Here is an 18,867-nt window from a genome sequence, read left to right on the forward strand (position 1 = left end):
GGGATCCCCGCGGGGTTGGGTTTAACCTTGTTCCTGTTTGCGGGGACGGGGAGAGGCTCCCTGTCCCCACCCCGCCCCATTGCCATTCCTACCCTATTCATTACATAAGAACTCCTAAAGTCACCCCAATCCCTCTGGTTGTGGAACATGGGTTCAAGCTAGAGTTTTATGACATTAATATAAAAATTTTCCCATCACGAAATAACTAGTCAGTTTGCACATTCAAGAGGTCCAATGACTGAAAGGGTTTGCCACAATATTCATAAAATGAAATTCTACATAACAACGAATCTAACATGCATGTTTGCTGCTGCAGTGACATGAGATGCCCAATGAGTGGGCTTTGTCATAGCATGCAATCAAAACATCACGATGTGCCAACTAGGTGACGTAGCAGCTTCACAACATGCCTATCCCTATTTCTTGCACGTCAATGCACAATGTAGCTAACCCGAAGAATCATTAGACAGATAACCAAGACTACCCATATTTAAATCTCTCACTCCACACCAGCTGTGCACCCCCCCTTTCATACTTCATTGGATACCTTGCACACTGCTTCAGGGCCCTCAGTCAATGTCCTATTCAAGTATGGCATATTTTGAGGTGGGGAGTTCCTTTCAAGTTGTCACCAAGGCAACAAACCCCAGCTGGCCCGTAGACTCTCCATTAACCAATCAAAGAGGCCAAGCATTTAGCATTTATGGAGAACATCCCACGGATGAATCCCAGATGGGGGTTGGCCAAGCTAGCTGGATAGTAGGAATTATTTTGGGGACCTCTTACCAATAGGTAGCACTATATTTGATGACTGTATTGCATGAATGCAAGGTTCAAAATATCGATACAGGCCGATACACCCTACCGGTGTATCAGCCTGTATCAGTGCTTTTTTCTCTCTTTTTTTTCCAAATTTGGTTCAGACCCATCCTCCCACTGAACCATTGTCTGACCCGTAACACCCCCTTGTAGGGGCGTATCGGGAAGGCCCCGATACGTATCAAAATTTTGAACCTTGCTGTATCGCTTGTTTTTTTTCCTCATTATGTTCTTAATGTAGCTGTCTCCTCATGAAGGTTTCTCAGTTGTTCCTCTTGTTAGTGCAGCAAATGGGTCAGATTAGAATAGTCATCCTCCCCCTGAACCACTGTTGCTTATCAAAAAAAATGATTGGCTTATTATATTATATTAATAAGATGAACTAAAAAGAGACTGATATTGTGTATCACAAACAAAATGACTAGAAAGTAACTTCTACGAGACTTTTTTGGTATTACAGATTCCACAATACAGGGGATTTAAGGGGTGGGAACAGAGCAAGGTGCACGTAAGGTCCACTGACCTTACCACAGAGTCTGCAGATACATGGGTTTAATCCTGTGCCTCCACATTCGGACGGACACCTAGTGACCTATTACTCTTTACAAAACAAATTTTACTAATGTACACATTAAATTTTGATCAATAACTGGTTATTCTGAATGGAATTGATAGAAAATATATAAGAAAAAACAAACTGTGTATTCGCTGTGTGCAACAGAGAGAAATTGCTAAATCATAAGCACTTAAATCCATGTATTTTTTCAGTCAGCCACTAGCAACTTGCAACAGATCAAAAAGATAAGCAAAATGTAGGTGTGGTTTGGCAAGTCTTTTTAGGAACATCTTGTTACAGCTCAGATGGCCAAAGGATGTAATGATCTTTTGGGATCTCATCTTTAAAGATAAAAGAACATTTACTGATTTTGGTCCGTCCAGGTCTTTCTGGGGCACATGACTTTCGGTCTTCTCAGCTCTGTTACCAAACAAAAAAAGACCAAAATTCGGTCTTCCAAGAATGCAAAAGCCCAAAAGACTACAATGAAGGATGTGCCAAATGCCACCCTAATTAGTTTTAAAATTTAAACCACCTTCTTCATACAATATAACAGGATCTTTTCAAAACGTAAATAATTTTTTCCCTGCTGTTCACATAGTAAAGTAAAACAAGCAAACTGTTCAAGCTGATTTTCACTGTAGTCAATCTCTTGACACAGATCCCTCTAAACAGTGGGTCTGAGTACTCTAAACAAGAAATACATATCAAATTATGGTGACTACGTCATCCTACAGCACCTGCAGTCTGTATATATGCAGGTCTAGAGAATGAAACAGTAAACGGTTACACTGTGATTACTAAACGACCATCTAACACTCTAAGTTGAGCATCAATTGTTTTGAGAAACCAAATTCAGTGAAATCAACACTCTGATAAGTACAGTTCTGATAACATCTTGATCCTTGAGAAAATGTTAAGTACCTGCAAAATGTTAAGTACAGTTCTGATAACATCTTGATCCTTGAGAAAATCCACACTCTGGCGTGCCTGTCCAATAATTTCAGCCCATTTCTGCAGAAGAGAGTGTTCTCATAAGAAGTTTTTTAAAACTTACAAATAGGTAGCTCTCTATATTGCATCACCAACTTGTAAGTTGAAAATCATTATACAAGTACACCCAGCTGGCAAAACTAAACATCAACAAGTTGGTTAGTTAACACACAAGCGACTAGTCAACCATAAAATTGTTCAAAAGTATTAATTGCTTTTACTTATCTGTCACTCTTTACAGTATTATGATATGATAAAATATTATGATATACACTTTATTTTATTATATGTACACCAGTTGCCTTGAGTATTTGTCATGGTACATGATTAGTTTATGGTATTTAAATTAAAAAAAAAAAAGAAGATAATGGACATTTTTTAAGTTCACTACCAATTAGTTGTCTGCCTGGAACAAAGTTGCTATCATGGTTTAGGCCATGCTTGGGAGTGCTTAAGTTAAAAATAAGTGCTTATTGAATAATTGCTTAAAAACACAAGTGCTTATTCAAATAAGCACTTATTTGCATTTGGCACCCAACTTTTTCAAGTTCCTTTTTTTTTAAATAAGCACTTGTTTTATATTGAGCATTTGGTAGTCTTTTTCTCTAATAAGCACATAAATAAGCATTTGTGACTACTCTGTCCTTCATTTTCTTTCAAATTTTCAAAATATACCCTTTGAAAGCACTTTTATGAAATTACTTTTATAAAAACACTTTTATGAAAGTACTTTTATAAAAACACTTTTGTGAAAGTAATTTTATTAAGGCACTTTTACAAAAGTACTTTTACGAAAGCACTTTTATAAAAGTACTTTTATGAAAGCACTTTCATAAAAATGCTTTTATTAAAGTGTTTTCATAAAGTACTTTCATAAAAGTGCTTTTCAGAAAATGCTTTTGTAAAAGTGATTTTATAAAAGTGTTTTCATAAAAGTACTTTCTTAAAAGTGCTTTTTCTAAGTGCTTTCATAAATCTTTTATGAAAGTACTTTCATAAAATTCAACTAGGGATAATTTTGGAAGAAAAAAATTGAAGCTCTTAAAAAAAGCTAGAAATTTGGGCTTAAAAAATAAGTCCTTATTTTTTAAATAAGCACTTATTTCGGGCTTATTTCCCAAATACCAATAAGTGCTTAATGGCCCAAATAAGCACCTATTTTGAATAAGCACTTGTTTTTAAGCACTCCCAAGCATGGCCTTGAAGTATCAATACACCCGATACTCACGAGTCACAAGCAGGCGCATTGGGTGTTTCAATACTTCACAACTTTTTTTAGTTTTGTTTTTTCAAAATTGTTCAGGGGGTCGGTTTTAGGCTTGCCTACCCCATGAACATGACCAAATTCCAAAAAAAACCCTTATTTAGGGTTTCAAGGACCTACCAATACAACATGATACACCCAATGAGTAAAGTAAAAATTTCACCCAAAAAGGAGCAGAAGAGGATGATGAAGAAACTTCACCAACTACAACAGAAAGCAATGGCAAGAAACAGAAAAAAAAATGCTAAAAAACACAAATCAAAATGTGAAAAATAATCAAAGTCATTCAGTTAGAGCTCTGTTTGAGGAATGACAGATTCAGGGGATGTCTAAAACAGGAAAATTATGCTGCAATTCCAACCATTTGGCAGTGCTGTGGGCTGTGTGGTCAGAAAGGAACAATAGAATTTTTGAAAAAAAAAATATTATACTGAAGCGGAGGTCATTAACGGGTCAATAGAGGTTTTGAAAAGTTGGATGTCCATACATACTGTTCTTAAAGATTGTTTTTCTGATTATACTTTTTTGAGGATGGACCTTCTTTTGAGGTCCTTCTTTTGTACAGCTACTCAATGGACAAAGGACCTATTATTAATATAATCATAATTTACCTATTCTCAAAAAAAATATATAATTCACTAGAATTGATTTTCTAATATTTTATTTCTTTCAGAATTTAGATTTGCTTTTTTTTCATTAGGCTTTTTCACACTTTTTCTTCACAAGGGTCTCCCAGGCTAACCCCCTGCACTTTAGTTGCACTACTCACTATCAAAACACTGGATTCAGATAAATCATGACTTCAGAAAATAAGGCAAATTAGAAGGCACACCCTATTTGGAAGTTCCATGAGCCTTTGTAGATACTCATCCCTCGTCTGAGGATCAGATTCTGCCTGAATCATATGACCAACCTGTAAAGACCAAAAAAAGCAGCCCTTACTACCAGGAACCAAACTTTACTGTATAAAGCCATGAAACAGTTCCAATCATCACAACATACAGATTCATAAAATGTATGGATCTGGTGAGGTTCAAGATCTGCAACTGTTGCTGGAAGAGCAGTCAAAAGTTCAGAAACAAATGGTTCACTTTCCCCAACCTGCAATCAGAAAAGCAGCCATCACTACAGGACAAGATCAGATACAAAAATGGCATTCAAAAAGGTACCAATGGAGAATTCATATAACATTAAGATAGAAATCATATGGAACCTTATGGGAGAAACAAATCTACATAATTCAGTATGGCATAATCAGGTTGACACAAATCTTCCATTTAACTTCTGTTATTTCCTTTTTTATTTTTGAAACAGTTGGAGCAGGATCAAGAAAAACTAATCCCACAGACCATTTAAACAAATAATACAAGTGACCATGGCAATGTATTATATGGTGAAGAGCATCAATACTTTTACCTGTACAATAACAAATTTACGTTTGCATTTCTGAACAATTTTCAGAAATGTGTCGCAAGCCATATCCTGGAAGACAATGAGCGAATGATTACTATGTGGTTGAAAATGAAAAAATAATATGTACAAAAAGCTAGAGATTAGTAATTTAAAAGGAACAGCAAATGGTGCATTCATGGTAAACAAAACCATAAATGAAAAAAGCAAGTACTAGCCAGCTATCCTTTATGAAAGGACTATTAGCAATGTTAAAATGCCTGCTCAAACATCACCGCTGCAGATATGTATAGCGGAGTAACAATATATGGTCCATCAAGGACAGGATTGTTGTGGAAACTGGAAGCCATGCGAAACCATTCTAACTACAAAGGGCCTGTGCAAAAACATAAATGCCCCACCAACCTCACTCGCTCCCCCACGGGCCAAATAGAAGGAAAACTGAAAGTTCCATGTCTCATATATACAATGGCTCCCTAATCTGCCAACAAGACAACCCCCCCCCCAATTGCTTGGCAAAAAGTAGATGCCTACCCCAATCTATGTGAACACATATTTATCTCAATTTCTTATTTTTTGTCTAATTTTAGTTAAAATATACTCATCCCAGTTTCATTTAATGTGATGATGACACAAGGCACTGATACAGGAAAAAAGAAAAAGGATTTGTAAGTTCATCTATAGTATTGACATTGATGTGGGGCTCAACGCTGAGAAAAGAAAAGCCAAGCTAACTCCTTTGGAAACTGCATGGACATCCTAGTCCCTTTAATAACAGGTCCACAATCATTGAGTTCAGCACAAGGCCTAGAAAAATTGAAACTGTTCTAGCAAGCCAAGAATTTGATTGCCAACCCACTTGGATTCCATGTGATATTTAGAAGATTTAATCCCAATCAGATCTTCGCAAGATTGTAATATAAAATGTTTTCGTGATTTGATTGGACCCTCGAGATTCATTGGATACTTGAAGGACATTTTTCCAACAAATATTTCGTCATTCACGTCCATTATTTAGCAAAAAATATATTGTACACTTCAAAAGAGATATATTGCAACCACTATGTAAAAGATGTGAAAACTAATCTGAATCTGAGCATATATGGAATGGGAAAGTGAAGAATTTTCTTCATTAATGGATTTTAGTGTTAACTCTGAACTTATGGATGATTTGACTCCATCTCTAAGTGCTAACTCGTAGAGAAAACCAGGGTTACTTACTCCATTAGGATCTATATTTAGTTTATGACAGGTAGTACATTTATTGATTGAACATTATCTTATTAATTTTTTGTTACTATGACATTTGCTTTTCTTGTTGATCTTTCTTCGTTCATTCCTTAATTGACACTGCAGCTGCTGTTTTCTATCTTATTATTTCTTTGTCATCTAGTTATTGCTTCAATTATCAAGTTTTTGCGGTCCTTGAACAACATAGTCACATCCATTAAGCATTTCTTGACCGTTGATTTTTGACACACAATTAAGTTCTATTGTTCTGAAATACAACTAGCCTTTACTCAAACCACAAAAGAACACCCCCCCCTAGTAATTCTACTTTTACTGTCAATTCCGTCTGTTGGTCAAGGGGCCAAGTACCTGAACTCCCGGATGTGTTTCATGCATGAATTCAAACAACTTGTTCACAACAGTTTTCAGAAACTTCCAGTGTGCTCTTAAAAACCTTGGATATTGCCCAACTACATACCTGCCAATCCAAGCCAATAACAATGATCATATAAAGAAAACATTTTTTATACTATAATAGTAAATAAAACAGTGACATCACATCTGCACTACTAGCACTTCTACATCAGCAATTCTTACATAATGTTACTAGCAATAACAGCTTTGTTATCTTTTCCCTTCGTAACTTCACATAAGTTCAGAAGATCACGAATGACCATAACAAGAAATCTGTTTTCCTGTCAAGCACAAAGCAAAGACAGTTAAATAGTGAAAAGCATATTGAGCTCAAACCCAACATGCAAGTTTCATACATATAAGTACATGTAAAAACAAATAAATTTTAGAAACATGGGCGCACATGGGCGCACACATGCAACATCCATGATTTCATACAAGCATGAAAAGAAAGTTCTGTAATCAGATTAGATAGGAGTTCCTCATCCAAGAAAAGAAAGATCATCTTCCAAGAGAGCAAGGAGAAAAATAAATGCTACATGTATTTCCATTCCTTTTACATTGAGAATAACGATATCTAAAAAAACTTCAACATCAACAGCTGTATGCATGCAAAGATGAAGTTTCAAGGGATGACAGACCAAAAAACCAAACCATCCTAAAACATCAACACTGGATCGACTATAGGGGCATGAGGATCAGAGAAAAAGACACCTATGACCTAATTCATAAATGCTGAAGCCCTCCATTTAGATGGATATGAGAATACAAACTGGATGCAACAAAATATATACCTGATCCTCCATCATGGACCCAGAGATAGATCCTATTGCCCAGCACAATGTGTTTAAAGTATTCCATGTCCAATCCTCACCATTTAATTGTTTATTTAACTTCTTCAGCATCTGCAAATACCAATAAGAATTTCAATCAAAAACTGATATAAACCAAAAGACTAGTAGTGACTAATACCTCCCATGCCAAGAAAAACACAGGAATCAAGCAAGCATCAAATTAAGGAATAATCCGACAATCAATGTCTTAAAGGTGCTATTGCAAGAAAAGCACATAGGACTTCTTGCACACAAAACACAAGGCACAAGGTTAGGTGAACACCCATTTGAAGCAAGGGAGAAAATTCTTGAAAAAAAAATCAAAACAAATAAAAAGCAAACCTGAATTTCGAAAAAACTTAAGCATAACATATAAACAATATTCAAAGTGTAAATATGAAAGTGAAGGCAAACATATGTGGATTATAACAAAGTTCTTCAAGCACTCAACAATCCAAACATGTAAAAATTTCAATGCATTTATTTATCTCCTAGTTCCATTGCTTCAAGTAGCTAATGTAATGTTAAACATTTTGCATTCCAATTCCTAGGAGATCAGCCCTCCACCTCATTAAAGGGCCCTTGTTATTGCTTCTTTAGTGACAAGTTTGTTATTTGAGATAGTATTTTCAAGAACAAAAGCCTCACGTATTTAAAAAGTCTTTGTATCAAGTAGCTAATGTAATGTTAAACATTTTTTTTATCAATGTAATGTTAAACATTTTGCATTCCAATTCCTAGGATATCAGCCCTCCACCTCAATAAAGGCTCCTTGTTATTGCTTCTTCAGTGACAAAGTTTGTTATTTGAGATAGTATTTTCAAGAACAAAGGCCTCACGTATTTAAAAGATCTTTGTATTTGTATATTTATAAGTCAATAGACCATTACTAGTGTACAAACAGCAATAAAAGGTCATTTCAAAGCTGATAAACCATTACAAAGGTGTAAACAAGGTTCTAAATATCAATATGCCCGATACGCCAGTAGGGGCGTATCAGGCAGTATCAGTACTTTTTTTACTTTTTTTATTTTTTTCAAAATCGGTTCAGGGGAGCGGTTTAAGGTTCCTCCACCCCCTGAACCAGTCAGAACCCTGATACACCCTCTGTAGGGGCGTATCGGGGTGCTTCCGATATGATGTGTATCAGCCAATATGGACCAATACGTGCCAATTTTTTGAACCTTCGGTCTAAACCACATAAGAATCCACCAATATGTATATGTAGTTGTAGTTGTAGTTTGTAGTTGTAGATGTAGATGAAAGGTCACCCTTTGTAGGGGCGTATCGGGGTGCTCCCGATACGACGGGTATCAGTTGATATGGACCAATATGTGCCAATTTTTTGAACCTTCGGTCTAAACCACATAAGAATCCACCAATATGTACATGTAGTTGTAGTTGTAGTTTGTAGTTGTAGATGAAAGGTATGAACCTTTTGAAAGGGAGTATTCCTAGTTTCAGGCAAGGCACATGCCTTAAAACACACTTCTCAAATGCACCTAGGCATGCCTGTGATGTGCATTTTAAAATACTAGCAATGATGCAGTAATAAGATGTAAAATATATGAAGATATCCTTATAGAAACTAACTCGTTCAATTTGAGTGACGAGATGGTTCATATGTCTTCACATCATATTACTTTCTACCATGATGAATAATCAAATTATGCACTTATTTGGTACTCGATGTCAACCTCCAAGAAGAAGGGATTGAAAGCAACTAGATACTAGTTTAGGTTATACGGATGCACACTGCTTCCTTCCAATGGAATATTTAGAAAGAAAGGAATTCCAGGATATTTTCTAATAGATGACCATTTTCTTTGATGAATTTAATTTTTTATTTGCTAAACAAACAGAATTGCTATCCAGATCTTATTGACAGAGTTCAGAGGCCTAGTGAATTCTGCCTCAGGTTGCATAAATTGAGTGGAGACTGGGGAAAAGCATCACAATCAATCAATGTATGAAATAAGGGACAAGAGAATGATCTGGTGTCCAAATTTTAGGAGACGGAGAGAGGAAGAGAGGGTGAGAGAGAGAGAGAGAGAGAGAGAAATCTATTATTTTGCTTGGCAAGCTTGATAAGGAGAATACATCACCTCTTGCGGTTGATGCAAGATGGTGGAAAGACGGTGGAAATGGCCAGAATACAACTTAGAAGGATGAAGCTTTCAGCTGATGGATTGGTGCTATACGTGCAAAAGCCACAATAAAGTTGTAAGACACTTTTTCATTGAGTGCAAAGCAACAATATTTATTTGGGGTCTTTTCTTTTCTTTGTTTAGAAGGCAATTTCTTTTGGCTCTGATTTTTGGTCTATTTATGGTTATCAACAGATGTAAAACTTTTTTAGGATATTTGGTAACCAACTCAATCAACCAAACCAGTTATTAATAATAGGGTTGAGAGCGGTTATTGCTGTTATGAACCAATTAAACCCATATAGATTATATAGTTAATAATATATGTAGAGAATATGGGTCGAATGGCCCAGAGCCCACAGTTGTACTTATCTTTATATTTCTGTTCTATTTTTGTTAATGGGCCTTCTCTTATGGGCCTCTTAATCTCTTTTTGTTTTGTTTAATTAGCCGGCCGCCCAATTAAGGGCCTACTTGTAATTCCAGAAATTAGTGATTAATTCTTAGTGAAAAGATTAGGGAAAGGAGGTGCAGTACGAACAAGATTTCTCCTCACCCTTTCTCACAATCGAACTCTTCTTCTTCTTGCTGCTGCTATCTCCTTTGTTTTTCCCTTTCTTTTAATCAGTTTTCTTTTTTTTGGACTGTTTTTCTTCTATATATAAAGATTCTTTTTTGTATTTTTTGTTATATTTTATGTCTAAAAGGGCAAATCCTATATACAGTATATAAGATAATTTTGATTGAAAACATTTGTTTTATCAACATATAAACAGTTCACTATTTTACTGTAATTTTTATCAAGGCTATATATCAAAGATGAAGTTCTAAGTTGTTATTACATTGGTAATGTCAAGTATAATGGGGTCCAATGCTCAATCTTATAGAACCAAATAATAATCGATTTGGGACTGGTACACCATATCCCAAACCAAACCAAACCCATTGACATCTCTACTGATAAAATAGTGCTCAAGTGAACTGTGACCAGACAAAAAGGTAAAATTCCATGTTTGACACCTTATGACTCCATGCCTTTATGTCTAAGTATCACTGGTTTTGATTTTTCAGGCTTTATATGAAGTGACAACTTAACTATTGGAGTTACAAAGTACACACCTTGTATTGAACAAGAACATCATTGTCTTTCATAGTCTCACGCACAATATTCCCATTTTCATCCTCAACAATCAAAACCTCTTCAGGCTTGGCCATACGACATATCATCAGCATCCTCAACTTTGACATTGGAGTGGCATAGAGCTGTCGTCTTTGGAAAAGTTGTGATCCTAGACCATCAACCATACCAGAACCAAATAGCATCTGTAGATCCAGTAAGAAATCAACAGACAAAGGACTAAAGATTTCAAACACATATTCCAGATCATGCCAATATCTCTACATTGAAGCACAGAAGTGCCGTTTATTAAGAACATGAAATACTTTTTTTGATCGGCTAAGAACATGAAATACTGACAAAGGCCTTCCACATTGAAGCTTAGAATTTTTTTTGATAAGTTGAAGCTTAGAAATATTGTTTATAAATGTATGTGTTTGTTTGTGCGCATGTGTATATATATCTATGTGTGTACTTGTGCTTGCATCTATGCTTCAACACATTTAAATAGGTATTAATTTACATTTAAAGCTATTTAGTAGTTATAAATTGTATGGAAGAATGCACTGCTTTTATATAAAGCTCCAAACATTCCTATAGTTCTTGTGCATGTGACAGGCTATTCATACAAAAAAATTAGCTCCTCTTGAATAGGCTTATACACTTTCCTAATTTCAGCTTCGTGCTTTTCTTTAAAAAAAAATGGTAATCCAAGAAGCTTAAGCATCATGCCACAAGGCCTGTGCCCCATGCATTTAAAGGTCCAAGTATCATGCTTCTGATCTCCATGTTTTAAAGCATTGATATGATCTTTAACAAGTTTATGGAATTTGTAGGCTTTTTATCAGCAAAGAAAGGAAACCATTCATTAAATAATTAAAACAGATACAAATAGAGGTTGCGAAAACAATAACAAGAGCATAGACATACAATCTCACCCCACCACCCTTTTTAAACCATTTGTTTATTAACCCCATGTTTAGCCAAACAATCAGCCAAAGAGTTTGCAGGCCTTTGTGCCCATCTGATTGGCATCTACATGTTTTTTAAACACCACTACTGTCATAATTCATTTCTGGAATTCCACACCACATTCTTTTCCTTCATTAACCAGCCACATACCACTTTCCAATCACCTTCAACCATCAACCTCTTCACTTCCATTTCTTTTCTGCACCCCATATACTGAATCACCTTCTCCCCACATATTGCTGCCATCAAAGTTCAGCTTCAACCACCCTCTATTTGGAGGTGTCTAATCCTCTTTTATTTTTTGTCGTATATGTAATTAGAAGGCATAATGAAAGAAAATAATTAACATATCATGCTTATAAGAGACTAAATAAAAAAGAAAAACAGCTAAACAAATTAATGCTTATAAATAATCAATATTAGCAGCAAGGAAAAGAGTAACAGTGTAAGGATAAAAATAAGTACGCAAACTGTTATACAACCAACTCTGCTACTTATAGGTATAACCTTTTTTTTATAATAAGCAAGACAAAAAAAAGAAATATTATCAAGTAATGACAAAATTACACCAAAGACCTAAGATCTAATTCAGTTCCAAAACAAATGCAAGCATACCCACTATTACAAACACAACAGAAATAGAAACAACTTAGAACTCATTGTTACAACAAAAAAAACTAGATTAAACTTCAAAGAGACAACCATAAATCCAAACCAAAAGAAGCCCTGAACACTCTCTAAATTCAGGAAGCACCAATAACCAACTCATACTCATAGAGCCGGTGTCAGCAACATTTCTCCCTAGTCCTCCACTATTTTCTACAAAGCATCTACTACTTCCTTCTTGCACCAACATATAGCAAAAGGAACTGCTCTCCAAAATATTTTTTTGATTTCTTACTTCCCTGTAAAGAAGACCGCTTTAAAAAGGTCTCTCTTGGGAATACTTGGTCATGAATGGATCTTCCAAGAAGACATGTAAAAAACTCCATAAAAAATCTGCAATAGCACACTTGCTGAAAATATGCAGAACCAATTATTCTTGACACCCACTCATACAACACTGGTTGTACAAGTAAAAACCCCTACTCTTGATATTGTCCAATGTGAATATGTTGTCTAAAGATGGAAGTAAAAGCCATGTGAACACTTCTTGAAGGTATTGAATTGCCACAGATATTCTTAATATCCACATGCCCACTTTGACTTCTGATTAACCTTTCATAAGATTATTAGACATTGAACACCCCATTTTTGCACAAGTTCCAAAATCTAGCATCCACTTGATTTGAATTAACCTCCACCTCCATTCTTTTAAAAAAAATAATCCATTCTGCAAATTCTCTATCCAACTGTGGGCATCTAAAGATGGGTTCTCAAAACAGCTTCTCCTACTTAATCAAACCAATTTTTTATGACATTGTTCTTCCTACATTCTTGTCAAGCTCTGAGTCTAATGGTCAATTCCACCACCTTGTCACCACAATACTTCAAATGCCAACAATCAAGAAAATGCCTCAACCCTAGGGGGTATTGGATTTCCCAAACCCAGCAGCATCAGATCTGTCCATTTGATTCTTGCTAAGAGCATTGCAAAAAAAGCTTGACCCCAGATGGTCGGTATAAGGCTTGGTTGAGTAAGTTGACCACACACACACACACACACACACACACATCATGTTTATAATGAATATGTATCATATCTATTAATACCTGATGCCCCATCATGCTTGCAGCAGCTGCAATGTTATCCACATTATGGTGTGCATCAAACAACTCCAAAACTAAAGAATTCCAATAGTCCAAACAGACCTGTAGAGCCATGTCACAAATAAGTATAGGTCAATCACATTACAGTTATGGTAAGTTAGTGGTCAAGAAAGTGAAGTACATAACAATAAACACACCTTAAAAACCTCGGTATCATCAACATACGAAATGCCAATCAGATATTCAAGACCCATAAGTAGTGCAGATATACTTTCTGGAGTGGATTCAAGTACTCTAATATGTGCCTGCAAAAGAAAAAGTGCCATCAGCAAGACATTTAAATTTTCCTGCATAGCCAAACAACAACCAGATAAGTACAGCTGGAAATTCCAGCATAAAGTTAAGACATAGAATTACGCAGAGAAGCTTGCCTTGTACAATGAAGTAAAGAACAATGCCAGGTTCTGAATAAACGCCTGTAGGGAAAACCAACATAAAAGACGCTGTTAGAAATAGGTGGGTGGAAGAGCAATAAACTTCAATTTTAGAAGAAATTCCACAAGTCAAGAGGTTCACCTGCTCCTCACTGGAACCATGGGCATAAGCATCAGGTATGTTTGTTGCAGGTGGAAGAATTGTCTGAGAACATCAAAAATAGCACAGAATTTAACAAAAGGTAACAGAACCAAATGAAACCATAGATGATGAGACAATGGAACAGAAAAGAAGCTTTCTTTCAAATAAAACTTATGAAGACGCAAAATTTAATTTATTAAGTTCAGATGAAATTTTGATTGCATCCAATACCAGTTAACCAGTTACCTGTACTTGCACCATAAAAATGTTATACATTTTAACATATTGTGCATCATAGTAGTCACCAAATTGAAGAGCTGCAACCTGTGACATAATGAAATGTAATCATCAACTTAAAGAAAGAATAATAAAATATGGATCTCAATATAAGCAAAAGTGAATACCTCTGTCAAACACTGGATTGTAAGATTTCTATATGATGCCACTGGAAAGAAGTTAAGCAGTATTTCAAGCTATCACAAAGAAGCAATGAAGAACATATAAGACTAGTGTAGAATTTGAAACAGGTATATCATTAAAACAGAAAAAAAAATTAAAATTAAAATACTTCTGATCACAACTACGGTGTTTAAAGAATGAATTGTAAGGGATCTGGATGTATTAGAGGAGAGAGAAGGTTTTATCTCTCACAGCCTGTCTGTATTTAATGTATTGTACCTTCCTTCTTCTTAATTAATAAAATGTTGAGTTGCTGATCAAAAATAACAGAATGAATATAAAAAAAACATGTACAAAGCCCCATGAGAGAAGATTAAAATGCAACCAAATAAACTGTGACGAATGTGAATACCAGTGGAGATTCAAAAATATAGCCCAGAGGAATCCACGAAAGGAAAGCATGCAATGTCGCAAGCGTTGCTCGTATAAGTTCAGTCCTTTGTGATGCCGATAGTACATATAAGCATAACTCATGAATGAGTTGAAACTCACTGTAAATAAGCAAACAATAAGCAAACAAACTTCTTGATAAGCTAGTAGTAGAAGTATTAACCAAACAAATACAAACATAACCATTGATTGCAGAGGTAAATGATAAAATTAGCGGTATAAAAAATACCAATCAGAAAGCATGAGTGGTATATATAAAATCAAACTACCTCAGGAGAGAAACCATTACAAACAAATGGATAAGTATGTTAATGCCAATAGGAAACAATTAAGAAAGTAGCAATTTGAACTTTCTGGAAGCAAATGCTTATCAAAAAAAATCTGGAAGCAGTGTGTAAAAAGAGAAACAACCGAATCAAGATAAACAAAGACAAAACCTTATGAGTAAGCTGATCCCCAGGTGAACTATTTATCCTGTGCCTATTCAGGAAAAAACATTTCAAGATCCTTGAGATACAACTTCCTATTTTCAACACCAAAGCACATGTATGTTAATGTCCTTACTTGTTTGCTCAGGTTACGTCAAAGGGATGGTAAGACTATCCCCAGGAAGCCATCCTGCCATAAGCAGATCCCCTTTTAATTGGAAATGGTAACTTCAATAATACAAATTTAGATACAACTGTCAACCCCTAAGTAGGGTGTTGAGAGGGCTGTTCACAAAGAAGGCCAAACCAACCAAGCCGGCCAGACTTGACCCAATATGTCTGGTTTATTAATGCTGTAGGTCAGTTTTGGACCATTAAAATATACAACCCAACCAACCAGTTGGGTTGGTTTTGGTTTATAAATTTATAAAAAAAAAATAACACGACCAACCAGTAATAAGCTCATATCTATTTTTTTCATACAAATTATAAAATGTTACTTTTGAGGGTCATAGGGTGGAGTTCTGATACCTGTCAGACATTACAATTTATGAGGCCAGCTCAATCCACCATTAGCTTTTTTTCGAACTCTTCCCCCATTTGGCTTTTTTCTCTTTACATCTCTTCCATCATTTCATTTCTTCTCACTCTGTATACCTCTATTTCCAATGTAAAAAGAAAATATATTTCATTTTACTTATCGAAGTCAGGTTTCTATTTAAGGGAAAGATTTTGTCCATCCCCACCTACTATTCTAATTTCTATCAACACAACACTCTAACTGGGTTTTCATGGAATAGGACAATGGGTTGCATTGTTCTTTCTAGAGAGAAAGAACTAGGGTTTGAAAATGGAAACGCATGAAGGTGATTGTTTACAACTGGGTGACAATGGAGTTCGCTTCTTGAAGTGAGCTTTCAGAGTTGAAAAGGCCGAAGCATTTCATCTCTACAAGGAGCAGAATAGATTCATCTATGCTCTTGTAGAGTTGCAGTTGCTCAGTTCTGTTATGTTCAATCTTTCTGAGACATTGGTGTTGATTTTCGTCGATTTACTGAGACATAGGTATTGGTAGAACCCTCTTTCTAAACCTCTGCAACTGAATTGAACAAATCCCCTTCTCACTATTCACATCCCTCGCCACCTCCTCATAATGCTGAGCTAACTAATTTGCCTATGCACAACAAATGCCCCCTTTCACCACCACCCTCCAGCTCAAGTTACATGAAATCAGGAAGAATTACTGCAATCATTGCTACCATCAAACTATTTTTTAATAATACTAGTTTTTAAGACTTATTGTTACTATCGATTTATCTTTTAATAATACTTGCTTAGTAGATTAACTATGTAACTCTTCGATGAGATGCAGAGCTTCAAATTCATGGAGGATAGTGGGTTTGATTTTGTGAAGGGATTTGACACTTGACGAGGGCAATGGAATGGTCATCTGACCAAACCAATAAATCATGTTTAGCTCGGTTTTCAAGTTTTCTAGGTCGGTTTCAGGTGGTAAAGATGTCAACCGAGCAGTCCGTTTCGGTTGAACAAATTGTATGCAGCTGAACCAAATCGACCCATGTACAGCCCTAGTGTTGAGCCCAAGTAATCTGAATTATAAAACTGCCCAGAACAAGCTTTCCCTCACAGTCCCTTGTTTGGCTAAAGTATGAGCTAGACCATTAGCTGATCTTCTTGTCCACTTGATGCAAGCACCAATGTCCCTTGTTATATTGAGGATCTCCCTTATGGGCTGTCCATAAATCCATGCTCCCAACTTGCCTGGTTGCAGCCAATCAATTAACAATTTAGAGTCTCCTTCTATTTCAACTTGGTGTAACCCCAATTGTTTGGCATATCTTACACCTTGAAACAAAGTCATCACCTCCACTCTCAATGAGTCACCCACCCCTATTGGCCCAAAAAACACAACGACAATTCTCCCATCTCCATCTCTAAATACTCCCCCTATACCTGAAGGGCCCAGGTTACCTCTAGAGGTCCCATCAAAGTTCAACTTTATTCTTTGTTGTGTTGGTGGGGACCACAGTTCCTGCACAATAGGTTTTGTGGATGTTGTAACCGCCACCACTCCCAATTCCTAAATATGTCCTCAGTTGAGAATTCTTTAAACAAGTCCAAAGTTTACAACCAGTGGATAGTCATAATGGTTATTCTTTCTATAATTTCCTCCTTGGATTTCTCCACTCCTTTAAAGACCCTATTATTTCTTTCTTCCTAGATTGACCAGGGTATAGCCGTATAGTTGCTCTTGTGGCTCTCCACATAGGTCTTCCATGCCTCTATGGTTGCCTAAAAAAACTTGGGTCAAAAAGGCTTACCACGTCTGGGGGAGGTGTCCACTTGCCATGAGCAGATCCCATGGATGCTAAAGTTTTCATGATACCAATTTCAAATTATTAAGAAATTAGGGAGAAGATTCAACTGTAAATCATGAAAACTTATAGGGTGATTAGTGTTCTCACTCAATTATAGAAGTTGGGAATATTCCACTCAAGACTGTAATATGGTTGAAAACCAACCCCCCTCCCAAAAAAAAATACATGTTATTGTCACGAGTCCTTGCTTTTGGAGGAAGAGGGGGGAAGAGGGTATGATCTTAGCACTGTAGCTGAATGCGGAAAGGTAAGGCTTTCATTACTTCTTTATCCTTAGGTGAACTTTTATTATTTTATAACAGTTAGTTTTCACAGAGCCAACAATACGTGAGTGTACTAGCCTCAAGGATTTGACAACTTATGAACCCACCAAGGTGAAATATGATGGCTCTTGTATCTTCTACTTAATAAAGAACCTTTTCCAAGAAAACAAAATGTCAAAATGATAATTTCCACAAGCTTCATGTAAAGCAATCACCAAAATACCAAATTAACAAATAGGACCAGAATCAAGGCATCCTGCTTTTGGAGTGACAAAGTTTTCCATTTCCAAAATAAGCTTGTACAAGGATATGGAATAAGCATTTTCAAGTAAACAAAAAAGATCAGAAGATTACTTCCAATTACACCTCCTAGCCTCTTTCCACCAACAGTAGAGGCAAGGCCTCAACAGAACCTACTATAAAGCAAGCATCAGCACATCAAATATTACCTATTTAATGACTGCTTAAGCTCCTTAATCTTCTGCTGAGTCATTTCCCCTCTTGAAAAATCAAATACCTCTTCACTGAGAAGCTGTCAAGTAATGGTTCCAGTTACCTTCCATATGCATTAAACTAAATATTGATACAAGAAGAGGGAAGGGATGGGGAAATGGAAATTACCTTCAATATAGCCATGCAGTTCTCACATATTGTTTCACTAGTTTTCGCCGCTGCAACAAGATCAGGAATAAAACTTCTCCATCTGGCTGGCCACTCATGCTTCAGAATCTGTGTTTGCAAATGGCAGATATAAAAAAACAGTGACTAATTCTTAGCAATCCATATAAAAGTTGTCATCAATTTTGAAGGCCTAACAAAGTCATTGACATTGACAACATGTTATGAAGATACAGAATTATAAACTGCTAGGCATCCTTAAACCCTAT

General features: G+C 36.0%; 1 protein-coding gene across 1 annotated transcript in view; it reads right to left on the bottom strand.

The window, feature by feature from the left end:
• Positions 1–18,867, bottom strand: part of LOC148864700 (protein EXPORTIN 1A-like) — a 37,356-nt gene that overhangs the window by 6,613 nt on the left and 11,876 nt on the right. Inside the window, 18 exon segments of the mRNA XM_088976330.1 lie at positions 2,300–2,389; positions 4,465–4,545; positions 4,635–4,733; positions 5,049–5,114; positions 6,642–6,750; positions 6,870–6,967; positions 7,481–7,651; positions 10,587–10,647; positions 10,775–10,989; positions 13,469–13,567; positions 13,663–13,770; positions 13,897–13,941; positions 14,042–14,104; positions 14,288–14,365; positions 14,446–14,514; positions 14,853–14,991; positions 18,430–18,512; positions 18,602–18,709. Coding sequence (XP_088832456.1) covers positions 2,300–2,389; positions 4,465–4,545; positions 4,635–4,733; positions 5,049–5,114; positions 6,642–6,750; positions 6,870–6,967; positions 7,481–7,651; positions 10,587–10,647; positions 10,775–10,989; positions 13,469–13,567; positions 13,663–13,770; positions 13,897–13,941; positions 14,042–14,104; positions 14,288–14,365; positions 14,446–14,514; positions 14,853–14,991; positions 18,430–18,512; positions 18,602–18,709 — 1,782 coding nt within the window.

The sequence above is a fragment of the Nelumbo lutea genome, chromosome 3, assembly GCF_056320005.1.
Source record: "Nelumbo lutea isolate HS-2025 chromosome 3, American lotus-T2T, whole genome shotgun sequence".
NCBI classification, from domain to species: domain Eukaryota; kingdom Viridiplantae; phylum Streptophyta; class Magnoliopsida; order Proteales; family Nelumbonaceae; genus Nelumbo; species Nelumbo lutea.